This window comes from Stigmatopora nigra, chromosome 13 (genome assembly GCF_051989575.1).
Source record: "Stigmatopora nigra isolate UIUO_SnigA chromosome 13, RoL_Snig_1.1, whole genome shotgun sequence".
Taxonomy (NCBI): Eukaryota; Metazoa; Chordata; class Actinopteri; order Syngnathiformes; family Syngnathidae; genus Stigmatopora; species Stigmatopora nigra.
In genome coordinates, this window is record NC_135520.1 from 6501038 (window position 1) to 6525517 (window position 24480).

The 24480-nt window shown below is 39.8% G+C and overlaps 5 protein-coding genes and 1 non-coding gene across 8 annotated transcripts; 5 read left to right on the forward strand and 1 right to left on the reverse strand.

Moving 5' to 3' along the window:
* Positions 1-41: 41 nt before the first annotated feature.
* Positions 42-1870, reverse strand: znf593 (zinc finger protein 593). 3 transcript variants are annotated; one of them, XM_077730514.1, is made up of 4 exons: positions 1760-1870; positions 1241-1455; positions 952-1014; positions 42-880 (listed from the first exon to the last, which is right to left on the reverse strand). In XM_077730514.1, exons 2-4 carry the CDS (start codon positions 1438-1440, stop codon positions 751-753), a joined length of 393 nt encoding a protein of 130 aa, XP_077586640.1. In that variant the 5' UTR covers positions 1441-1455; positions 1760-1870; the 3' UTR covers positions 42-750. The 3 variants fall into 3 exon arrangements, with proteins under 3 accessions (XP_077586640.1, XP_077586639.1, XP_077586638.1); XM_077730513.1 differs by lacking the exon at positions 1760-1870 and having other exon boundaries at positions 42-680; positions 726-880; positions 1241-1751; XM_077730512.1 differs by lacking the exon at positions 1760-1870 and having other exon boundaries at positions 1241-1751.
* Positions 1871-2011: 141 nt separating this feature from the next.
* Positions 2012-10968, forward strand: rlf (RLF zinc finger). Its single transcript, XM_077730488.1, has 8 exons — positions 2012-2287; positions 4324-4478; positions 4741-4822; positions 4953-5088; positions 5195-5397; positions 5548-5684; positions 6044-6185; positions 6400-10968. Exons 1-8 carry the CDS (start codon positions 2027-2029, stop codon positions 10843-10845), a joined length of 5562 nt encoding a protein of 1853 aa, XP_077586614.1. The 5' UTR covers positions 2012-2026; the 3' UTR covers positions 10846-10968.
* Positions 10969-11540: 572 nt separating this feature from the next.
* zmpste24 (zinc metallopeptidase, STE24 homolog) lies at positions 11541-15743 on the forward strand. Its single transcript, XM_077731842.1, has 9 exons — positions 11541-11900; positions 12681-12827; positions 12931-13134; positions 13254-13406; positions 13510-13651; positions 13717-13892; positions 14095-14199; positions 14335-14478; positions 14637-15743. Exons 1-9 carry the CDS (start codon positions 11793-11795, stop codon positions 14859-14861), a joined length of 1404 nt encoding a protein of 467 aa, XP_077587968.1. The 5' UTR covers positions 11541-11792; the 3' UTR covers positions 14862-15743.
* Positions 15744-16483: 740 nt separating this feature from the next.
* On the forward strand, positions 16484-17996 carry atp5if1b (ATP synthase inhibitory factor subunit 1b). The gene is made up of 3 exons (XM_077731311.1): positions 16484-16652; positions 17445-17557; positions 17649-17996. Exons 1-3 carry the CDS (start codon positions 16512-16514, stop codon positions 17788-17790), a joined length of 396 nt encoding a protein of 131 aa, XP_077587437.1. The 5' UTR covers positions 16484-16511; the 3' UTR covers positions 17791-17996.
* Positions 17997-18295: 299 nt separating this feature from the next.
* Positions 18296-20364, forward strand: rpl13a (ribosomal protein L13a). The gene is made up of 7 exons (XM_077731852.1): positions 18296-18380; positions 18834-18906; positions 19126-19191; positions 19361-19462; positions 19582-19667; positions 19848-19907; positions 20117-20364. The coding sequence occupies exons 1-7, from the start codon at positions 18360-18362 to the stop codon at positions 20324-20326; spliced, it is 618 nt and encodes a 205-aa protein (XP_077587978.1). The 5' UTR covers positions 18296-18359; the 3' UTR covers positions 20327-20364.
* On the forward strand, positions 18981-19060 carry LOC144206918 (small nucleolar RNA Z195/SNORD33/SNORD32 family). The gene has a single exon (XR_013328479.1). It is a non-coding gene; the product is annotated as a small nucleolar RNA Z195/SNORD33/SNORD32 family (small nucleolar RNA).
* Positions 20365-24480: the final 4116 nt, after the last annotated feature.

Consider the following 24480-nt stretch of genomic DNA (forward strand, 5'->3'; position numbering starts at 1 on the left):
AGTTTCAAAGTAAAAGACAATGAAGCAAGGTCCACGCAAGCCCTCTTGAACGTGAGTGGAGCCTTTTTATTTTGAAGAAATGTTTTCGGAAAAACCATCACACTGATTAAAATATTTTTCCGGGACTATTAAAAGAGGCAGAGCCTTCCCCCCCAGGAAATGCTGCCAAACTATTTAAATTACATGTTTCTCTGCCAAAAAAAAAAAGATTTGCTCCTTCTGCTTCCAATAGTTATTCATTAGTAATGCAGTTATTCATGAAATGCTTATTTTGTTACAGTGGGACAGAAAAAAAACATTCAGAAACTTCATTAATTTCAATTTGGATCATCACTTGTATATTGATAAAAAATACCTAATTATTATTTTGACAGAATAACTAGCATAGTTATTATTTTCCAAATGCAGGGCATACAAGGGAAAGCACTCTAAAGAAACACTCATTTTTACAATGCCAATATTTTTAAAATATCTAATTTTATTTCAAAGCAAATCTCTGGAATCCATCTTGGTACATGATGCATGCAATTCCTTAAATAAAAAACACCAGTTTATCTGCCTTATGCAAAGGCAATTCGACTGGTTGTTTATTACCACTACATACACCCCTAATTTACACATTTTTCACTGTGTATTGCCTTTTATAATGCAATACTTTGTGGATGATAGCATGGACATATATAAAACAGCTTTCTGCAAAAAGACACCTTTTCACAAGCTGTGCCGTTTTGACTTTTGACAATTTGTGTCTTATAAGCACATGTCTTCTTCTACAGGCTGCGTCTTCACCACCACAGTCTTTGGAGGGATGTAGGAGCCCATTCCAGCTGCTCTATCTGCTTCTGCCTGGGTGTATGGCTCCTCTCGAAGCTCTTTCAACCTGCTCCAAGGAAAAACAGACTTGACTTTAATTTCTACATATTTCAATGCATACAAAATTAAAGTCCTTACCGTCTTTTGTGGACTTTAGTCTTGAAATGGTCTTTTAAGGATTTCAGATCTACAAAATACCTCCTGCAAGACACAAACTCAAAGCATTATCCAACTAGAACCCAGCTTTAAAGGACCAAAACTATCAACTTTGCAGTGGTTTAATTTTTTTTTAGAATGATCATTGATATAGCCACAGTGAAACCATAACCTTGTACATTATATTTAGTACAAGTTTTGCATTGGGTGCAACCTTAATGTACTTAAAAGGGCCCCATGCTCCACCTTGGCCGTAAATGTGTCCACTTACGCACAATGTAAACAGTAATGTTGTGCACATCCTGTCACATCCAAGTCCACCTCCTGATTAAGCAGTTTGGCAGCAATTTCAGGCTTCATGTCTGAATGGATCTCATCCAAGTCTTTGGTCCTTCGTTTTGTCTTCCATGTCTTTGAAATGTTCTTCTTTTTGCCATTATTGTGGTTTTTAGTTTGTTTGGACTTCCCCATGGTTGAATCGTTAGGCTGGAATGAGAAATGTTGAATTAGAACATGTTTAGTTGGGATGATTGACTTATTATAGCACTTGGATAAGGAAACTAGGAAATCATTCGGAAAACTTGTGCTACGTTTACTAGTTTCCGAGGAATCACGCATTTGTGAACCGACTGGCGTGTCATCTATCAAGTGTCAGAAAACACGAGCCGAGTTATATAAATGTTGTCGTCTCCATGACACGACACGTGTAAAATGAAAACTGTAGAGAACTGTCTCCTCACAATATAGGATTTTATTCCTTTTAAGCGTCATTTATTTATGGTTTGCTTACCTTCCCCACGTGCAGCCCGGAAGAAGTGGATTTATTTACTTCCGGATGGAAGGAGGAGCAATCATCATGGTATACAGAGCTGAAAATGTCAGGTAAAATTAATGTTTGGATAAAAAAAACCTACTAGTTTATTTGGCGTGGTATTCACTTGAACGTCGTATCTTAATTTAAAATCAAACTGTTCAGACTAGGATGAAATGCATTTAACGCACATGTAGTAATCATTACATAACGCTAGATGACAGTAATGTGACATTGGATATTGCTATGTACAGAGGGGGAAAAGAAGAAAAGAAGGCGGTGTCATCAGGCTGCCCTGGTGCATACGCGCCGTGGACAAGGGGGAAGATGGCGGAGAGGAACGTCGAGACACAACCAGAATGGAGCGATCGGGGCCTGGACACAGCCGAGGATACACTGGTTGCAATGGAAACCCTGCTAGCCACACTGAGGGCCTTTGAAGACGGCCTCAGGCAACAAGAATTGTCCGTGGCGTCGTCATCGGACTACTGTGACAACTTCTGCCAGGTAAAGAGTGCGTGTAACGCTGATGCTATCAGTAGCATAGCAATAGCTCAGTTTGGGTTGTTTTGCTCGGCGGCTGCAAAATGATCCGGATGTTCTTAGGTGCAACTATCTTTTACGACGTGCAAAATCTGTATGTTTGCACAAACTTATTATATACACGCTTATATTATATATGCTTACTCCAAAATACTCCGACTACTCTATATTAAACGAGGGGTTCACATTAGTACAAGTGAGTGGTTCAATTACAAATCTGTGCAGTGTTTGTTGATGATGCTGAAAGCACACAAAACAATGTCGAATTTACGCACAAAAGCATGTTTCAGGAGTGTCAACCGGACTTTCGCAAATGAAGGATAATGTGGGGCGTGGCGATATGGTTGTTTAGTTTGCACGATTCAAGCTTCACATTCTGTACTTGGGCATATGACATTTTCTGCCATAAATTGGGACTTTTACTCGTGTAATTCCATTTGGAAAAACATTGCTTGGAAATGTATGCACGTTGCAAAGTTTGTGTACACGGAGGATGTTGTGACTCAAATTGATCTCTTCTATACTAGAATGGAATATAAATGTACTACTGCATACTCAAACAGAAACATTGCGTGGAGTTTTTCATGGCAAGTTCACAGTGGTAATATTCCTTTTCTTCATTATATTATTATTCCTTCATGTATAGAGAACTTGGATTGGAAACAATGGTGGCAGTGCCAGCCTTTCCAAAAGTGCAAAACATATGAAACATAATATTCCTCTTTCCCATTTTTGCTGTCAGCTCCCAAATGCAAAGTATAATTACACAAAGAAACAAAGTCTCTAAAACAATACAAGATACGAACTTTTTTTTAATAAATTAATTTCCAATAGGGATTTGTTGGCCAGGCCGAGTATACTTAAACAACTCCCTCCCGGCCGGGTTTGAGATCCTTTTAGCAAAACCCTTGGTGGCTATGCTTTAAATAGACAGCAGGGAATTAATCAGCGCTCCCCAACCGTAGACGTCGCACCTGCAGTTTGTCTGACTAGCACACAGGCATCTGGGACTCGTCAATGGTAAATTCAAGTCCATCCCATCTGACTTTAGGCAAGAGGCAGGATACACATAAAATGAGTATTTTAGGCTGTGCATGGACTTAGTCAAATCAAAGACTCACAACATCACGTATGTGTTAAGTTCAAGGTTCTAGATTTTACCTTGCTTTTGATTGGCTGGCACAGACTCTGCTGGTTATTTTGTAAACAAAGAGAAGAGGCTAGGATATTTTTTCCTATTCCACCTTGACTTGAAAATGAAAATGAAAGTAAACATAACTGCTAACTGTGCCATTCAAATCAGGATGCTGCTGCAATGGTAGAAGAGTAACATGATGCAAAACTCTTGATTTAGCAACTCAAAATATGACTTGGAGAAAATAAACTTAAAAAAATAAAAAACGTGATACAGAATTTTTTTTAATTCATAAAGGAATTGCAGGTTTACATGATCATTGCAATCATAAAATAGCATAGTAAGTGGGTGGTAATTGGTTTATTTTTTTCCAAAGGGTGTGCCAGTCTCCATATGCAAATGTGTAATTTTATAAATGGTACAACATAACACGATAAATAAAATTAATATTCATTTTTATTATAATTCAGTAAAGAAACAAAGTAATTTAGCAGGCGAGGCTGCCACTCTCAACAAGGCAAAACATGAATATGCTTTTATCCATAAATTCATTTGGGAGTGGTGTTGCCAAATGTTAGACATTTAATCATTGGTGATTGTTCAACCATAAAGCATTTCACTCTTGCTAAATAGGATATGTAATTGACAGTTTATTTGGGTGACTTTCTCTTCATTGTGCTACAAGCCCCCTCGGGCCTAATCAGTAGCACTTTAATGCAGACACTGTCAACTGGGATCACACAGTTGCAGCCTAGCGTCTCACCTCTGTCCCAAGTGTAAAGGCCTGGTGAATCTCATCTAAATATGATTATTCTTATGGGAAAACGTCTGTGATTCTAGTATGTGACTCTATATTTTCTCCTAGGCACTTATGCATTATGCTGGAAGCAGGAACTCCATAGACCATGGTCTTCCGCTTCTCGAGGTCTACTGCCTATCAATAAACTGCTTTGCTGCCGCCCGCTCACACCTCACAGCTGACTCGGATCGAGTGAGTCTAGTTTTGAAGAGGCTCGCCTTGTAAGTACATTTTTTCAAATGAACATGTGTTGTGATTACCCCGTTTCACTACACAAAAACGGACCGTATTTGCACGTCACTCTTACTAAAACATGCATCATTTTAAGGAGAAATAAAGTGCACACGCTCTGTAGCTTTATTTTGGGCCAGATAACGATGTTGCTCCAAAAACTCTAGCAACCTTCCAATGTAATGGTATAGAGAATAATTGCTGATGTGAAAAAAAGATTGCTAACTATTATTCTCCTTGTATTTCATGCAGAAGCTGTTTTGAACTATTTCTGTCTGTTCCTGAAAATGAAATCCCTTATGAGGCCTGGGTTCAATTTCACCAATCTGTTCAGGTGAGAGGACCCCTGTTCATGTTAACCTACGAGCAACAGAATAAATAGTGTTTTTGTATTTTAAGACATTCTTTGCCCATCTTTATTCATTTTGCTATCCATTTTTAAAAACTTAAATTGTTTCCCCCAGATTGCACATGACACCTTGTTACAGTATGGAAGTACAGACCTTCAAGCTCTACTACAGATCACTGGAGAGGGTGGTGCATGGAGCAACACCATCCTTGCTGCTCTCCTTTCAGGCCAGCCAACAATCCAGCAAGAAGGTGAAATGACAAATGATTGTCAAAAAAACTACCACAACTTCAATCTTAGTATGATATTTTCCATGTGCTTTGCCAATCTTTGTAATGTTCTCTTCTTTTTGTGCAGTCGATAATTACATCTGCTTGGAGGGCGAGGGATTTATGGAGATGCGAGTAAAACATCTGGAGAAGATGGGTGAGGTGGCCAAGGCTGTGGTACTAGCAAAAGCTTGCACAGACTGCAGTGCAATCTCCAACCAAACCACTTTTCGACACACATATGTCTCTATGCTTTGCCAGCTGCTTCCAAATGAAGAGGCCATAATGGAGGTAAATGGGGCACACAAAATCGTTGAACAATAGTTTTTCTTTCAGATCACTCCCCACACATCACATGTAATGTACATTAGTTTCTTCAAGAATCACTCCATGTTGATATGAACTCTCATGTGATACTGACTGAATGTTGCGGTCTAACAGATATCCAGGCAAGACTGCAAGGATGTCCTCGAGATAACCTCCAATTTGGATTCTGAGGGAGAGGAGAACACTGGCTTTATCTTGTGTACGACCTTCCTAACGCAGCAGCTTCAGCAGCCTAGCCTCGACTGTTCTTGGTGAGTCTTGCTGGGGATGAGATGTTGAAAAATGGATGTAGGGTGACTATTTCTACTATGGCTTGTAGAGATGTGAGATTTGGGGGGGACATCCTCCATCACAATTGTGAAATGCCACGATAGCATGTTTTTTTCTATTGTTATTTTTATTATAATTATTAGATGTGACCGGACGTCTGGTCAACAGACACTTGGTCCCCGGACGTTTGGTCACTGGATCCGCTCGCTCTCAAAATTATAATCAATAAGCAATAATTTCTCAGTCTCATTTGCCACATTAGCTTTTATGTAGATTTCCATTTTTTTTTTGCTCATTGTCATTTACTTCAAGCTAATTTAACTCTTTCTTTTATCTGTAGGGAGCTGATTCTCCTCTGGAGTAAACTTCAGACAAAACTGGACCCCTCAGTTTTGTCTTTTCTTGAAAGATGCCTTCAGCTTGGTGCCATTGCCAAAACAGTGCAGCATTTGCTATACCTGATCCGTATCATTCAGACAGAGGTGAGACTAGTGAATTAGTCCTTTGCACATGTGCAACAATGTTTGTTACAAAATTTCAGTGTACAAAATCATTACACAGTGATGATACAATGAGCAATACATTGGCAGAAACCCATCAACAATGCATCACAAAATTGATGCATCGAATGCATTGAAATGTGTTGGTGTTTGAATCAGATACAAAAATTAAATACTACAACTAAATATTTTTCAGGCAGCCGCAGTGGGCACAGCTACCTCAGTGGAGCTTGGTGTCAAAGCTCTGCAGCTTCCACAGAATAATGATATGGACAGCAGAATCGAGATCTGCAAAATCGTGTCAGGCCTCCTTATGAACGACCTAGAAGTGCGGCGTGCCTGCCTCCTCACAGAGTTCACACTGGGGCCCAGCCAGTTGGTTCTAAATCGCCTCCAGGAGCTTTACCAGCGCCCAGATCAAAAATATGATCATGAGAGTGGCCTTATACCCAACTCGCTACGCTGTGAACTACTGCTGGTGCTGAAGGCACACTGGCCTATTGACCCTGAATTTTGGGATTGGAACACACTCAAGTATCACTGCTTTTCCGTGCTCGGTTTGAAACCCAAGTCGGAAGGTAATGAGGAAGAGAGTGAGAAACCATTCCTGCTACAAGTCAATACGGTAACAGAAGTACCTGAGCACAATTCCTGCTTAAATGGAAGTCTTTATCCACACAAGCTGCATGATCAAACACATTCTCAATTAGTTCGAGGGGAAGCAGAAGCGAGGAGAGCCAAGCTCTGTTGTCGCATTTGCAAAAGGTCCTTCACTGAGGCTCAAATTATACACCACTCCAAAAGACATGTTGTGGATGACAAACATCCCTGCCCCGTTTGTTTGCAAAGGTTTAGGAACCGTAAAGAGCTTGTATCCCACTTAAGACAACACATCAAAAGCGAAGCCCCGTATCCCAACAATAATGGTAACATCACGGATGATGACGACATCGAACCCGGTGAAATTACCATTGACCCTTCTTTAATTTTGTATTACGAATCCACGCGTGATCCCAAAGTCCTGCAGCATATTGTACAGCAAGCCAAGAATGTCAAGGAAAACAAGTGTGAGGACAAAGAGCACATAACATTTGATTACATGAACATGCACTACAGGCTGCAGAACCGAGAGGAATATTTCTGTCCCGGAACTGGCTGTTCCAAGGTCTTCAAGCATTCCAAGTACTTGTATGTGCACTTAAAGTTGGAGCATAAAAGCGACGAGAATGTCAAGCATTTTTATCACATGAAAGAGCAACGGGAGAAGTGTGCCTTCTGCCGGCGTCATTTTGTGTCTGCTTACCATCACCATAAACATCGAAAAATTCACTATGGTCAGCTACCATACATGTGCTTGGTGATGGGTTGTGGTATCCGTTTTGGTTCTTCCAATGAGTTGGTGTTGCATAAACAAATCCATGGCTTTCAGCTAAGCTACCAGTGTGAGCTTGAGGGATGCTTAGTTAATTACTCAGACCTGGGGCAACTTTATCACCACGAAGCACAACATTTCAGGGATGCTGCATTCACCTGCACAAGCCCATCGTGTAAAAAATTTTACTTTTCTAAAAGGGAATTCATAGAGCATCTCTCTACACACGGCATCACTTTCTCTGAAAATGACTTTGAGGCTCAAAGGAAAGAAAAAGAGACTCTTTTTAAAGCTGATTCTGAAAGAACTGCCCTTGTCAGTAATCCTGCTGATACAGAAGAGAATGTCAATGGAGATTGCCAAAAAAAACCTGCAAGTTGCCCCACCTCTGTTCAACCATCTGTCAATGAAACGCCCAAAACGGTACTGACCTTGGTAGCAATGTGTTTTGATGGATGTAAGTTCACTTGTGGCTTTGAGAAGTGCGGTATGACTTTCTCCAGAGCGCGAGATGTCCAAAGGCACCTTAAACATGCCCACCCAGAACACCTTAAATTGGAGAACAAAGATAATAAACAGGACAAAGAGCGAGGTCCAAAGCCCAAAAAATTCAAGGCTGCAATTGAGTCAGACAATGAGGAAGATGACATCCAGTTCTTTCCTCCGGGCTCACCTGGAGAAGATGGGAACGAATGGACAACTTCTTCCCCCGCTACAACAAGTCTTGCCAAAAATGATGCCCTTAGAGAAATTCTCATTGGGCTGAGTCGAATCGACCTCAATTGTTTGTCTCCGCAAAGTGTTTCAAATAAGCAGATCCCGCCTATGCAAGAAGCAAGTGCATCCATTCAGTACACTCTTAGAGATAAACAACCTGTGGTTTTGCTTTCTAGAACACCCACAAAGCAGACAAAGCGAGATATAGAATCGGATAACCATGACGAATCATTTGCCATTGATAAACCCTACAGATGCAAAATCGGACAATGTGACTTCCGGACTGCACGGACCTATAGTTTGCTGCGCCACTCGGTTAGCATGCACGGCCAGACTATTGAACAAGCCAAAAGGATGTCGTCTTTGAAGGACACTTCATTTCGGCCCTTTAAGTGTCGTTTGTGTTTTAAAAGTCACAGGGAGAAGAGGGCCTTGAGAGTCCACTACATTCGGACGCATCGACTCAGCATTAGTTCGGCGGATAAGTATTGTTTTGGATCTGCGCAGATTGGAAAGGTCACACTACCCAACTCAAACCCAAAGCTGAATGAGGAGGAACCTAGTTCAGGAGATGAGGAAAAAAACTGCCAAAATAGACTAAATGCAAGTAGTTTATCATCCTCTTTAACTGCAAAAGCAGCAGAGGTGAAAAAGCAGGAAAAGGACCAAAGAGGAGACGGTGAGGTGGAAGTCTTACCCCATGAGAGAAAGAGACGCTTGGTGGCCAAAAATAATCTGCGCTATTTTTTAGATAAATTCAATAAACCTTTTCACTGCGTTGCCAAAAACTGTGATGCCGCCTTCTCTACCCAGGGAAGCCTTGTGCGCCACCTTCAACTCATACACCATTACAAACGCTCTCAACTCCTGTTGGAACAAGAAGTGGCACACGAACCCGACGTCAAATCCGCCAGTGGGAAGAAAAGTCCTTACCCGAGTTCGGATGAACCTAAACCCCAATACACGTGTCAATTTGCAAACTGCAATGCCTCCTACCATCTCAAAAGCAGTCTAGCACGCCACACCAGGATGGCACACTCTCAGATGGCAGGGTTAATGAGATGCAAGTACGAGGGCTGCTCTAAAGTATTCACACACAGTGACTCAATGAAAAAACACATCTTATTCCGACATTGCGATTACTACGACTCTTTGGTAGTACGGCTCCAGAGTACTCACAAAAAGTCAGTTACAGGCTGCCAAAACAAGGATGTGGTGAACCCGGTCACGCCCAGTTTAACTGAGACGCCAGCACCTGAAACGCGACAGCCTACTCAGTCGGAAGAGAAAAAAGACACTGACGAGACTGAAAAAGAGGACAAATTGACTGTTCAAAATATTAATCATTTCAGCACTTATGTTTTCAGAACGCAGGAGGAGGCATTACAAATGTGCCAAGATCGTTGTTTGCGGGTAGCCTACCCTTGCATGATTCAAGACTGTGACTCTGTCCTCAAGTATATGTACAACTTAAACCGTCATTACAAAGGAGTTCACCACATGCAAACGGAGTATCTTCAAGAGAATGTAGACAAGCTCTTTTTCACAGCCGAGCAACTAGAGGAGTTGATTCAGTTGAAGTCGGCCAGGACAACAGTGGAAGGGGAAGAGGAAGCGAAGTCAAGTGAAGGTTGCAAAATGGATAATCGACCAAAGCCAGTGGAATCTGAGAAACAAGATCCAGAAGCTAATCTACTTTCTGACAAGGTGGAAACCAATGGGGAGACTTTTCCAGATCCCCTGGGATCCCCCGAGGAAGAGGCAACGCCAGCTGTCAAGACAAATGATATTCTCGTCGGTGCCGAGGAAGTCTTGTATGGAGAACCGAGTACAGACACTCAAGCCGAGGAGGAGTCTGTCGCAGTAATTGCGAATGTACGCAAACCAATGGGCAAGATATTGAACTTTGAACAAATAAAACCCCTCCTTCGTCCACTCACCATCAATCTCTCGCCACAGTGCTCGGTATTCTTTACAAGAGAGGACAGTATTCAGAATGCATCAAAAGATGGAGAGAAAATGGTGGAAAAGTCCGAGACATCGGCTACGCCAACGCGGCAACCTCTGAAGCGAAAGAATGAGATTCCTCTACCGCCCACGAATGGAATTGAGCCTCAGACTCTCGGGTCACCTCCACACAGTTTTGATATTACCACTTATAAGCCTGTTGGCTTTGAGGCTTCTTTCCTCAAATTCATACAAGAAACTGAACCAAAAGACCAAAAAACTCTTTGCGTCAAACGGCGCGACTCCTTCCGACGCAATTGTTCAGTCAAAGAAAATAACCAGCTTGGAATTTCACTCACAAGAAGCAGACGGAGTCATCCCATGCTACACAAATCCTCCAACGTAACGAGGAATATTTCGTCCGTCCGAAACTTGAAGTCCATCTTGGACAAAGCCCTTGCTGGGTGTGGAGATCTGGCCATCAAGCAGCTTCAGTACCTCAGACCCGTGGTGGTTTTGGGTAAACCTGTGTGCATGGCTACCCTGCCAAAACACTTCCCAACAGAGCCCCAAAACAGCAAACTGCTTCTGGGAAGCAAAGTTTAACTGAGCACCTCTAGGAAAATCAATATATTAAAAAAAATATTTAACATTGATTTTGTAAATTCAAGATCCTCCTGTTATATTTGATTGATAAATTGGAAGAAATGAAAATCATCACAAAGCCAAGATTGTTCTTCCTCTTCCAAATCATTTATTCTAGTGTACATACAAGTGCTCCAGGATCCGTGTACAGCTTAACAGTTGGTTAGAAATGGCTGTTAGTGAGAGGCCTTTTTTTCTGTGTCAAAAATACAGTGTACAAACCAGAAGGCAGTTCTTCCAGCAAAACTCTTCATGAGGAACTGATTGTCCCTTTTAAGTTGATGTTAAATAATGGTGGCATCTGCAATGCTCAGAATGAGAGATGTGTGTGTTAACTTTATAATAAATGGTAAAAAAAAATGTCTACTCTTTTCACATATTACAAATACATTAAAACTAGGGTTTTTCTGCATTGCAATAACATGTGTTGAACAATACTCATTGTTTTAAATGACAAATAATTAGCTGTTTATATTAATAAATTCATTTTGATATTTCCAAAAAGAAAACTCATGGATAAAGTAAAATGTTAAATGAAAATATGTTTCTTGGACTAACATGATATGCATCAATTTTTTTATACCCCTCTTGGCAAAGAAAGTTTACTATTTCACCGCTAGATAGCAGTAATGCGTCAATATGTCCAATTTAGCCGAAATGGAAAAAGAAGAAGATAGGCGCTCCCTCATGAATGAAAAGTCATTATTAATGATGGAGGCTTAAGAACAACCATTGCTCGGCGTTGTAGTCGTTTTTAGGTTTATTTAATGCTAACAAACTTCCAATTAACTAGAATCGTTGCCTGTTTGGTGTGTCTGAAAGTTGGAGCAATAAATTAGGTTAGTTAGCCTGGGAAGCTATCGTGACTTCCTCCGTTTAACTATCCAAACAAGAGCATTTGCGCAAATATGTTCGACATTATATATCAGCTCCCGGTGGAAAAGCAGATATTTTATGCTGTTTTGGGCTTTTCGTGGACAGTGTATCTATGGGAGGCCTACCTTGCACATAGACAGGTAAATTTCTTGTTATTCACAAAGCAAAATGTATTGTTGGTGTGTTTTTTATTTGGAATTTACTCATTTGATCCTCAAATTTCCCCGGACATTTAATGTATTAACGGCCACGTGTATCATAATTGGGTTTTCTGGCCATAAAAGACCATGTTTTAGTGTCATCGACGGTGAAAAACGTCACATGGCACCTCAAATACGGTTTTAGCACACATGTTTTATACCACGATAAAGATCTCCATTTTGGGCGGTCAGCCCCTGTCAAAATGAATTGGACGTCTCCCACTGTCAATGGCAGCCGATATTATGTTATGGATTTATAGATTTTTTTAAAACGTTTATTTAGTTTGGGGGTTGTATGTAATATTCTAAATTAACTGTAATGAATGTAAAAGCAGCTATGAGTGAAGCATCGATATCACTGGTATTACTTTTGAGTTATTAATAGTAAAATGAAATATGTTTGTGTAAAATTGTACAGTGAAAATTAAGGTTTTGGGGTCGATCATAAAATAGATATGTTTCAAACAATACAGAGGATGTAACCATAAAAGGCATGAAACTGGCTTTTGGTTGATCATGCCAAGATAATGTTCAAACTTCCTTTTTTTTTTAAACTAGTTTTCCTTTTTAGCATATACTGTAATTAACAGTAGAGCTTTAGGGCTGTCAAAGTGGAGTTAATATTTGATGATATTTATTCAATTTCCAAGTGAGTATATTGATAGTCCAAATAACAGCTTCATTTTTTTTACCATTCTTTGTGTCTTTTTGTCCCTGCAGCGAAAGATATACAGGTCAACGAGAAATGTGCCACAAGAGCTCGGAAAGATAATTGATTCGGAAACATTTGAAAAGTCCCGACTCTATCAGCTGGATAAAAGTAACTTCAGCTTTTGGTCTGGCCTGTATTCAGAGACGGAAGGAACGGTAAGACACCGCTGAGCAAATATTATTATTATTATAATTCATAGACTGTTTCTAATGGACTAATTTGTGGTTTTTGTGTTCTTTTCAACTGTGATTGTCAAAGCTGGTCCTGCTTTTGGGCGGTATTCCTTTTCTGTGGGACCTCGCCGGCGCAGGGATAAAATACTTTGGATTTGGTTCGGAGTATGAGATCACGCAGTCTCTTGTATTTTTGACCCTGGCCACCCTGCTCACTGCTTTGACTGGCCTTCCTTGGAGTTTGTACAACACGTTTGTCATTGAGGAGAAGCATGGCTTCAACCAGCAGGTAATCTTGCTTTCTCCCAAGATGACTGTCACAGAGGCATTAGTTCAATAAATATTTGATCAAATTCCAAAGCAATTGGTTGCTTGAACCCTCTAAATGTTTTTCTTTTGCTCTTTTAGACGTTGGGGTTCTTCATCATGGACGCCATGAAGAAGTTTGCCGTGACTCAGTGTATCCTGTTGCCTGTGACTTCGCTGCTTCTCTATATTATCAAAATTGGAGGGGACTACTTCTTCATCTATGCCTGGCTCTTCACCCTGGCTGTTTCTCTTGTGAGTTGAGGGCTTTGACAACAAAATCCATTTAAATGTGCAATTGTGTGTGTTTATTCTTTCTTCAACTGAAAACTTGGAACAATATCTGTCCCATTTTCAGATCCTTGTGACCATCTACGCTGACTACATCGCTCCCTTGTTTGATAAATTTACTCCTTTACCCGATGGGGAGCTGAAGACGGCGATTGAAGCCATGGCCAGCAGTATAAGTTTCCCACTCACAAAGGTTTACGTCGTCGAAGGTATGATACGGGAAATGAAAAAAGTGCCTGTGTACTATTTTTCTAAGTTTTTTTTGTGTTGCCAGGTTCCAAGCGGTCTTCACACAGCAATGCATACTTCTATGGGTTTTTCAAAAATAAACGCATTGTGCTGTTTGACACCCTGCTGGAGGACTTTTCTCCCCTCAACAAGGGGGACGAGACAAAGCCCGCCCAACCAGAAAATGATGGCGATGCCAGCCAATTGAAATCCAAGCCAAAGGTTAAAATTATTATAAAGTTATTATGGATATTCTTCATTTCTTATAACAGAATTTACATAGGGTTTATTTTCAATACGTTTTTTTTGCTCTGAATACTTGCACTTGGGAACATGTCAATCAAGTTTGAGAAAGTACTCAATCAGATTTTGCATGATTAAACAATATTTCCCTTTCTAATTGCTGTGTTTGACATCTTCACAGCACAAGAAACAAGGATGCAACAATCAGGAAATCCTTGCCGTTTTGGGGCACGAGCTTGGTCACTGGAAGCTTGGTCACACCGTCAAAAACATTGTCATCAGTCAGGTACGATTTTTTTTCACACTTTCTTTCATATTAACATATTACATCATTGAATATGATTAGATTACTATTATCATTGTCAATGGCAGCGAATGTTTTAATTCTGCCATTAACATTTGCTGTCTCTTTTTCCCACAGATTAATTCCTTCCTTTGTTTCTTTCTATTTGCTGTCCTCATTGGACGGAAAGAGTTGTTTGTCGCATTTGGCTTCAATGACAGCCAGCCCACCTTAATTGGCTTGATGATAATCTTTCAGTTCATCTTTTCTCCATATAATGAGGTAGCCATTTTTGTTTTCATTATAGTGTGTATTTCCTATGCGGCCATAAAAGTGTCATAAGTGGCACACGATCTAGGGCTGAATTGAATACACATGCTAGTTGACTAGAAGTAGAGTTGCAACATTGCAATTGATGTCTTTCTCCTTTATCTTGGCAGCTTCTGTCCTTCTGCCTGACAGTCCTGAGCCGCAGGTTCGAGTTCCAAGCGGACGCTTTTGCGCGCAACATGGGCAAAGCTTCAGACCTCTACTCGTCTCTCATCAAGCTCAACAAGGATAACTTGGGCTTCCCCGTGGCCGACTGGTTGTACTCCATGTGGCATTACTCGCACCCTCCCCTGCTGGAGCGCCTCAGAGCGCTAGGCAACGCCAAGCAGGACTGACGGGCCACGAAGGGGGAGCGGCGGGCGCTGCCTCCTCCCAAAAACCACCGGAGACCCGTCCTGGCCCTCTGATGCCTTTCCCCCCTCATCTTATTTTATCGTTTTAGAAAATTCATTTAATTCTCTGGGGTATTACTTCTTTTTTTAAATGGTAAAACATACTAGCTCTAGGCAGCCAAAAGAACTGAAGGGGACTGAAGCATCAGGAGCGAACTTTCCAAGAACATGAGTGAGCAATGTGTGTTGAATTGAGGGTTTTGTCTATTTGTCTTCCATTTTATATGAAGGCAAAATAACGTCAACTCTGCAGGTTAAGTTCGGATTGTAAAGTGATATGAAATTCAATGTGGCAAATGACGCGAGATGCAGCTTCATGGACACACAGGCCGGGTTATTTCATGTTCTTGCATTTGTTGCTACTTTGGGAGAAGGTCGAGAATGTTAGCAATATGGACTGCTTATGTTGCCAGTTTCTAAAGAGGGGCTTTGCTGTATGTTATAAAAAAAATGGGCCTCCCAATTGTCTTTGTTCTGATACTTGACTCTGTTGGAGACACAGAAGTGCTAACATTTTCATTTGGAAGAGAATTTGGCTTGTGATTTTTTTTTTAATTTTCTTGGAGGGTTCAGGCTTTCTCGTGCACCTGTTTTTGACTGGGGTCCAATGTAACTGAGGATTAGTGTATAGAAAATAATTGTGGAAAAACAAAAATAGAATGCTTTGGATTTTTTAAGTTGACATTTATCCTGCATTTGGCAATCTGAGCTCAGAGTTGCCTGGTGTATGTGCTTATGAGGGACTTCATTGGGGGAGGAGGGCCTCTGGGAGGATCCTCGAGACAAATACTTTCTTTGCTGAATAAAATTATTCCAAGCTTTTTATGTTTTTTGGTATATTTGAATGTGGATTTAAAATATTCTGATTTCATACAAAAAATACTGTCCACTTGAAAGTTATTCCCTCGCATATTTTTGTGTTTGCAATCATGAAAATGTATTATCTGAATATGTAAACAAAATTTAATTGGATCTTAAATGTCTTCAACCTGTGGCATATAGTACTGTGTTAAATTGTGTAGTACTTATAATACGTTTTTAAAATAGTCTTATTTTAATTCTACGTTAATTTTCACTCTTTTGTGAAATTTCTAGCCCATGTATCTGAAAAGAAAAAAAATCAAAAGGACTGCTTGTTGCATGGAAATTTGGATACTGTCTTGACTCTGCTATAAGATGGCCGCCAGTTACTGATGCCCCACTTCAACTTTTCTACTTAGCTCTCTTAGGTCACGCATTTACAAGCACCTTTCATAGAAGAAAAATCTATACAATAAAATATAAATAATAATTTAAAAAAAGTTATTTAGTTTATTTAGTAGTAAAATGTTATTATCAACTCCAGATGAAAGTGCACATGGGCTCATCATCACTTTTTTAGCTGGACAAAACAGGGGTGTTAATTTTCACCCAAAGATGTATATATAAATGTATCCTCCAGTGTGTCATAATCTACATTTATTCTTTTAAATTGAAAATACAATTACTTATTAGTTGTTGCTTTTGCTGCAGTATTCTGGAAAAGATGCCTTCTAAAAAAAGGTGGACGCAGTGCTTACCCCTCTGTCTAGATATGAATGGTACAGTCTGTGTATGTATTTACAGACAAGGGCAAAGCCAGGCGTTACCTCTGTCATTGTCATTTTGCCACCCAGTCTTGCTAACATGGCGAGGTTTTTGAGGCCTAACATCCGCGGTTTGTTTTCTTTACAGCAGAGAATGTCATCCGACCAGGTAAAAACATGTTCCTCAACAAAACAACGTTTTCTGTGGGTATGAAGTCATTTTGTTGGAAGCCAATTCACATTCATTACCATTAGCTCCAAACTTTTCCTAGCCAAATATGACAGCTTGATAAACAAATGTCATCTGCATGAATACACGATAAACTGAATGGTAATCTATAAATTAAGGGACGTTTTTCCTCCTAAATGTACTACATCGATACAACAATGTCAGTTCAACTTGAATATGCTAGGTGATTTGTTTACTCAATGTTTATACGAAATCCCTTTGCCCTTGTGACCTCAGTATGGCTTCACAATTGTTTAATTTAAACTTAATATGTTTACATTGCAGAACTATTCCATTTTCCTTATTTCTGATTATTTATTTCTTCAACTCTCATCCAGTAATCTCAATCTTTTTGAGCCAGTGTATATATTATTATGGAACTATGTCAAGCATAACACTGGACTAAAATGTAATAAAAGGTCATAAAGGGTATATTATATATGCAGTGCTGAAATACTATATAAATTTATTCACACACATAATTGCCCTTTTCATAGGCCTCTTAAGTCAAATATTTTCTTTACTCAAATGACAAGTGAATAGGCAGAAAGTACCTAAAGTAATTGGTGGAAGACGATTAGATTGTTTTTTTAAGACTACTGTTTGAAATCCAGGGTTTGTTGATGTGAGTTTACCTTTGCTGTGGGTTAGGTTAGGAGAAGAAAGAACTGTGAAACCTTTTGTTACTTACTCATTCGTCAACATTTTTCTACTGGGTTGGTTACATTGCAGCTGGGCGAGCTGGGTAAAGGTGCTGGAAAAGGTGGCGGAGCTGGTGGGTCCATCCGAGAAGCAGGTGGGGCCATGGGAAAGAAACAGGCGGCTGAGGAGGAAATGTACTTTAAGTAGGTGCACCTTCATGATCATGGAACAAATGTAATTGATAAGATAAGAGCTCACCATAATCTTATTTTTTATTATCCACCTGCACTAAAGACGCAAGGAGCAGGAGCAGCTGGCTGCATTGAAGCAACACCACCAGGAGGAAATCGACCACCACAAAAAGGAGATTGAACGTCTGCAACGTGAGATTGACCGCCATAAGGGGAAGATCAGGAAGCTGAAGCACGACGACTAAGAATGAGCTATGGCCAGACATCCTTAATCACTGCAGTGTTGCATCTAAAAATACATAATCTCTGGTATTAAATAAAAATCACGTGTTCTTCGACACAAGCCTTGAATGTTTTGTAAAAATGCAATGTTTTGAAAAGTGAGTGTGACATGATTTGCATGAGCTACTGTATGTGTCATACAGAAAATAAACTGATCTTGTGTGAACAATCCTGCATTTTTATTGCAAAGAAGGATATTCAAATGTTTTTATTATTAATATTCATTTTGTGGCAGTTGTCCTCAGTTAGGACAATTGTTGGGGGATTGGTTGATGGATTAAATGGGATTGTTCAAATCAATGCTATATATTTTATATTCTCTTTATATTAATTATTGAAATCTCGTTCTAAAAAATCTAATTTTGGACAAATTAGTTTTTTAGTAACCGGCAACAACTGTTATTTGTCCACCTTTCCACAGGAGGCGCTAAAAATTTTGCAAGGCGGTCAAACAAGCTATGTGGGTGACGTAAATTCCGCCCACCGTGTCTTTTACCACGGGCGTCCCCGTGCATCTTTCTTTTCGCTCGTCATGGCGGACGGCTTCAATAAGGTGGGAACGTCTACGAGACGATTATCTTGTTTTATTCGGATTTTTGTAGTTATTTTGGTCATGTGTTTTAGTTAATATGTTGTCAAACGTCGTAGTATGTAAAAATACGTGAAAATTGGGGTACAATATCTCTTAACAATGTAGTTAAATGTGTTCCTCAGTCGGCCTATTTTCCGAAGGTACAAGGCATCATGGCAGCTCTGATAGCTGACAGTGTTAGCTTCATGCTAACTCAATTTTCCTACTCTAAGTATGAATTTGGTTAAACCGTATTCCCATTTGTAACTTGCTGGAATAAACATTTTCAAGAAAAAGATGTCGATTGAATATTCTGATTGCTAATATCGTAGTTTTTTTCGACATGCTTGTAAGCCATGTGCTCTTAATAGATTGACATTATAATAGATGGAATTTGCAAAAACGATCACGTCCTAATATTTTCTTTTTGTGTAGGTTCTGCTACTAGATGGCAGGGGCCATTTGCTTGGTCGCCTGGCTGCCATCGTTGCCAAGCAGACCTTGCTGGGTATGTATCTTATTAATTTCCACCATTCATGAAGTTTTTTTTTTTCAAAGCTAGAAACTGAAACTGACCTCAATATTGTCCTTGATGAAAATATCACATTTGTTTTGAGTTTAACGACCATGAAAAAAACTCATGCACTACCATCTGAGACAAACTGATACGAATGAAACTTTTACCATACAGGTACGCAGGTATATGATTTTAAATTTTCTTTTAAAGGGCACAAAGTTGTAGTGGTGAGGTGTGAAGGCATCAACATCTCTGGAAATTTCTACAGGAACAAACGTAGGTACTTAAATAGTGCCCTCCTTATTTCATCCTTCATTTTAATCAATGTTAAACAAAATACAATTGAGTTGACTGCACATGAGAATACTTGGAACTACCATCAGACTTCATTCTACTGAACTGGAATCTTGGAATGTGCTTTGAAAGTAGTAATATAATTCTGCAGTGAAGTACCTGGCTTTCCTGCGCAAGAGGATGAACACCAATCCCTCTCGTGGCCCGTATCACTTCAGAGCTCCTAGCAGGATCTTCTGGAGGACGGTTAGAGGTGAGAAACAAAAGAAAGAGCAGTGTTTGGACATCTAGTACTATGAATGGGTGAAATGTAATCCAGAAAATTACATATCTTTATGAATTGTTAATTTTGAGCAATTGTGTGTCACCTAGGCATGTTGCCCCACAAAACCAAGAGAGGCCAGGCCGCTCTGGAGAGGCTGAAGGTGTTCGACGGGATTCCCCCACCCTACGACAAGGTGGTCTTTCTGCATAATGTAGCCGCCCATTAGTTACACTGTCGATGATGATTTACTATACCTTACCTTGCCTTGTTTGACTGAGGTTTGAAATCAAAACACCATCTGAGACAAGCCATCCGCAACATACTATTTGATCTTCTTTGGGCAGTTTTGAATCCTCTCTCTCTCTCTTTTCAGAAAAAGCGCATGGTGGTTCCAGCTGCTCTTAAGGTTGTGCGACTGAAGCCCACGCGTAAGGTGAGCGGCGTTCATTTTCGGCACCATGTTCAAAAACTGCCCGTGTCTCGACCTTGATGATTTGATATCTGATCATTTATTGATGAAACCACACTTAACGGATCTGACTTCTGAGTTGAACTTGCACGTTAGCTAGCGTCAAAGGCCAAAGTGCATTTTGGTTGCGGTCTTTTTCCTTCCTAATCCCACCCCTTTCACGTGTCATACAGTTTGCCGTTCTTGGACGTTTGGCCCATGAGGTGGGCTGGAAGTATCAGGCCATCACAGCCACGCTGGAGGAGAAGAGGAAACAGAAATCCAAACTGCGCTACAATAAGAAAAAGGTCGGGATCAAGCTTACCAAACAGGCAACGAAGAACGTCGCGAGCCAAATCGCAAAGTACACAGCAGTACTCCAACAATTTGGTGTTCTTGTCTGAGCTTATTGTGTGGCCAATAAACACATCAATGTTTATAATGAATGGTTTTGTTTCTGAATCAACCGAGTTAGACAAAATACATACGATGGTCTTTGTGTATTGGGTGACATTCCAAATTGTTGCCTGAATGCAAGCGAGATGCCACAAGCACTGGAATAAAGGTTGTGGTTGGAGTCTCCTGCAGTGCATCTTTTTTTCCCTCCAGAAGAGGGCAGCATTGTTTTAACCATTAAATTAATAATCTAAAATCTTATATGCGTGATCTTGTACATGCTGTTGCAGGCAGGGTCTTAAATTACCGCATTTAAGTTTTATTCCTTCTGACACAAATGTCCTGTCATTGTGGCATGCATTTATACTTTAAGATGGTATTTTTACCACTTGAAATGATCTACATTTGCCATCGACTGAAGCCACCAGAAGTGAATAACTGGAACTTTTTACATTGTTTTCTTAGAATGCACTTAGGAATTTCCTCTGGAAACTGGACTAGGTTGTTCTTAGAGTGATTCTATTAATGTGTATTTTTGAAGTATAATAGTCCTGATCAATAAAAGGAAAATAATACAATTGATAACTACAGCTCCCATGATCCTTATTTGCGGCTGCAAACTGTCTTTCCAAAACGCCAAACCTGTTTTTCACAGGTTTAATTGAAATGTGCAAACGCTACCAAGTTTATAGACAATACTTATTTATTCCTCTTTATTTGTTGCTGTCAGATTGCATCCTGAAGTAAAGGTAAGACTGCACAGAAATCACAATTTATCAACAGTAGAAATTGTTGGGAGCAATTTGTTGGAGCGTCATTAGTCACGGATTAAATTTAGATAAGGTTAACCCGTGCTGCTGCAAAGTAAAACATCACTTAAAATGCAAGCATTTATTTATTATATTGATCGTTTATCTGTTTGTTTGTTGTTATTTTGCACTCCCTACTTATTTATATTTTGACTACTTATTATGTTGACTATGTATTTATTATTTATTGATAGTTCATTTGTGCACTTCGTGATGAAAGCATTCAAGCCAATCTGAGTTTATAACTCAGTTTACCAAACCCAGATTCAAGATCCCACAAACCAACCTGACAACACACCAGAGACGCACGCCTCCATGTTTCACAGTAGGTGACATTTCTGTCACAAGTGTGTTAAAAGGGGTACTCCTAACACTTTTAAAATCGCGTGTGAATCAAATATCCAGACTTGAGATCAGCAGAAAAGCTTCCTGTGAGATTTCCCCATAATTTGTTGAATAACGCATTTACCGGCATCACTGAATAAAAAGGTTTGTGTGTGTGTTGGTTTTCTGTAAACTCCAATATTGAGCTTTCCAACCATCCATTGCTTTTTACTGTTTATGTTTGATTATGCTCGGGGCAGTGAAGTCTGATGCACCAAGTTTCATTAGTTTTACTGGATTATTTGCACTTGGACATTCATGCTTCAGGCTTAATGTTTATAATCAAGTCTTCATATGGTCCTATAAGTACCGTAAGAGCCAATATGGAAACTAGCATTTGCATTTTTTCTCCCTGCAATAAAGAGCAACTTCCATTTCTGCTCTATTTTAATCAACCATGAGCAGAATAATGATGACCCAAGACATTTCAAAAGCGATCGGTGCTGTATATGTACAGTTTCTTCAAAAAGAAACAGAACTGAGTCTGTCAGACATATTTTTCTTCACATGTCATCCATTTTAATCATGATGCATGGAATTAATCATGACTTACAGCGGGCTCTACGCACCTACAATTTATTTGTTCATTGGCACTGACTTCTAAGCATCATTTAAATGATGTAAAATGACAGGGCTCTCATTCACATAGAGGTCAATCTCCAATTTGAAGACATAAATATGTAAAATCCAGCAATTGATCCCGCACTACGAGAGGCAGAAAATTGGTGGAAGCTCAGCGGAGATAGCAACTTAATCAAGGCATTATGAGCTCCTTTTAATGGAAGCCTCTTCGCTTCGCTTGGAAAATGTCACGTATTTGCACGCAGCAACGCATGTCCTTGAGAGCGCTCCACTGAAAAGGCACGAGCTCCGCCACAAGGGACTGCATGGAGAATACCAATCTTGTGTGATAAACAACTCAACAACTATGAAAGAGGCACTGTGACAAATGAGAGTGAACCCGTGAGCTTGCCTTCTATTGCAACATCATTGGCTTTGACTGCACAGTAATCTGACTCACTTCCACAGCCAGGTTGGTGGATGCTATGGGTTACGTTGCACTTCAATTATTTAGCATTTTCTTCAGAGAATTGTGGAAAACGCATAGTTCAGCATGGTTGAGGAAATCTAGAGTGTACTTTTTTGAATTTGTGATCTTTGACTCCCCTCTAATCCCTCCTTTTCATTCGTTTATCCTGCACCATTATTTTACAAATTCTATAGCGTTCCAACCACGTTTTTGCAAATACAAATTGCCAGCGAATGTTACAACTCCATAAGGAAAATTGAAGTAAGCAAAACTTAATTTTGAAAGAAATATAAAGAGCACTGCTGTGCATGACTGTGACGAGGTGCCAGCAAATAATATTTTGTATGGAATCAATCACAATGTAATTTTTCAGCTTTTTTAATTCTTTACACGCTTTCTTATGATAAAATCTTGCATTGTAAATGTATGTTGAACATAGTGTTATTGTAGAATATGCTAGAAAATGTCTTGTGTAATAGCCTCTAGTGCAAAATAATTCAAACTCAAATGACATAACAGTGTAAATATAAATATTTGGATGCCATCTTTTAGAGAGCTGCCAACACAGACAGATCAAATCAAAAGATAAATCACAGGTCGTCACGCTCCATGATGACTGACCATCAGGCCCCCCAAAAAGAAGCAAAGAGACAGGCAAAGGCCAAAGAAGTTATCAAGGAAATAAATTAAACGCAGCGTTTGTCCTTTATCCTTATTTCACGCCAAAGAGGTCGCGCTACCACTTTCTTCTCCGTCATTGATTTTTTGAGAGTTGCCTTGCAGTTCCATTGATTGGGTGGTCTGACTTCGCACAACATGGTAAAGAGCTGTAACTGTGCAGAGCTATCAAAACGGATGGCGGGAGCGTAGTTTCAATAATGCTCACCAGGGAACAGTAAACAATTCCTGCATATCGACCTCATTGGTGCATTTATTATATTCTAAAACACTCGTGTGAGGTTAGAGCAAAAAGATATACAGTTTTTGTCGCCCCCCCCTCAAATATAGAGGTTGGTATTCAAATGTATTGGCCCCTAAGCCAGTACGTGAAGCTAATGCATTTTACATAGAGTTAACACTTTCGCCATGCGTTTTTTTTACCCTCTTCAGCATAACAGGCCTGTTTAAAACCGGCATCTGTTTGGGGGCTTTATTTCATCACTTTGCACAACTCGGACGTCACAGAACAGTGGTCATTCAGGACATAGGATGTAGCCATTCACCTTTGAAGAGAGACGCACACAATTTACTTGGTTTGATGGAGGTCACTCAGAACAAATTGGTCTCTGATGAATTAATGGGTGTTGCGAAAACTGTATTTTAGATTGATTTAGGAGTTTCTCATATGCAGATTTGTCTGTGTGAAATGAGCTGTAATGAGGCAGATACAAAAGGAGGCTTAAGCAATCCCTCATATTTTTCGTCATCATTACTGATGAGTGAAGAGGGGGTGATAGATACAAAGATGGACAGTGGAAGGTCAAACTAACTTTGAGAGAATACTATTCTATGAATGGAGTTGAATGGGATTATATGTTAAAGTCCCACTATTTTCTTCTTATTTATTTCACTATCTTAAACTGACCCAGATTCAAGTGTGGCGGTAACACACAACAATCCAATAAGCCACTTGGGATGCATTCAAAACATGCACATATTCCATTCTCTAGTTAATACACACATGTACGAGCTAAATGGGATGGCGGAAACAATCCCAGAAGACGTTTGTGAGGATGCTGGTTATCGAAATACATTCCTAATGCTAATTTCCAAACAGTATCACCTGATAGTTCTTTCACTGTGAGGACACAAATGAATGCCAATGTTACAAGATGCCAAGTATTTATTCAGGATGTGAGAAATGATAATAGCAACAGGAGGAATCCGGAAATGATTTGTTCCATATTCATATTCAGCTGAATTGCTTGAGAAGTCATTG

Coding starts and splice junctions, on each gene's coding strand:
- znf593 (XM_077730513.1), bottom strand. CDS start 1,587: ATGCGTGATTCCTCGGAAACTAGTAAACGTAGCACAAGTTTTCCGAAT. Junction 1,015..1,240: donor CATTACTGTTTACATTGTGC/GTAAGTGGACAC, acceptor TGTGTCTTGCAG/GAGGTATTTTGTAGATCTGA. Junction 881..951: donor ACTAAAGTCCACAAAAGACG/GTAAGGACTTTA, acceptor TCCTTGGAGCAG/GTTGAAAGAGCTTCGAGAGG.
- rlf (XM_077730488.1), top strand. CDS start 2,027: ATGTACAGAGGGGGAAAAGAAGAAAAGAAGGCGGTGTCATCAGGCTGC. Junction 4,823..4,952: donor AATTTCACCAATCTGTTCAG/GTGAGAGGACCC, acceptor TGTTTCCCCCAG/ATTGCACATGACACCTTGTT. Junction 5,398..5,547: donor ATGAAGAGGCCATAATGGAG/GTAAATGGGGCA, acceptor GCGGTCTAACAG/ATATCCAGGCAAGACTGCAA.
- rpl13a (XM_077731852.1), top strand. CDS start 18,360: ATGGCGGACGGCTTCAATAAG. Junction 18,381..18,833: donor TGGCGGACGGCTTCAATAAG/GTGGGAACGTCT, acceptor CTTTTTGTGTAG/GTTCTGCTACTAGATGGCAG. Junction 19,463..19,581: donor CTTCTGGAGGACGGTTAGAG/GTGAGAAACAAA, acceptor TGTGTCACCTAG/GCATGTTGCCCCACAAAACC.
- zmpste24 (XM_077731842.1), top strand. CDS start 11,793: ATGTTCGACATTATATATCAGCTCCCGGTGGAAAAGCAGATATTTTAT. Junction 11,901..12,680: donor CCTACCTTGCACATAGACAG/GTAAATTTCTTG, acceptor TTGTCCCTGCAG/CGAAAGATATACAGGTCAAC. Junction 13,652..13,716: donor AAAGGTTTACGTCGTCGAAG/GTATGATACGGG, acceptor TTGTGTTGCCAG/GTTCCAAGCGGTCTTCACAC.
- atp5if1b (XM_077731311.1), top strand. CDS start 16,512: ATGTATTTACAGACAAGGGCAAAGCCAGGCGTTACCTCTGTCATTGTC. Junction 16,653..17,444: donor AGAGAATGTCATCCGACCAG/GTAAAAACATGT, acceptor GTTACATTGCAG/CTGGGCGAGCTGGGTAAAGG. Junction 17,558..17,648: donor GAGGAGGAAATGTACTTTAA/GTAGGTGCACCT, acceptor CCTGCACTAAAG/ACGCAAGGAGCAGGAGCAGC.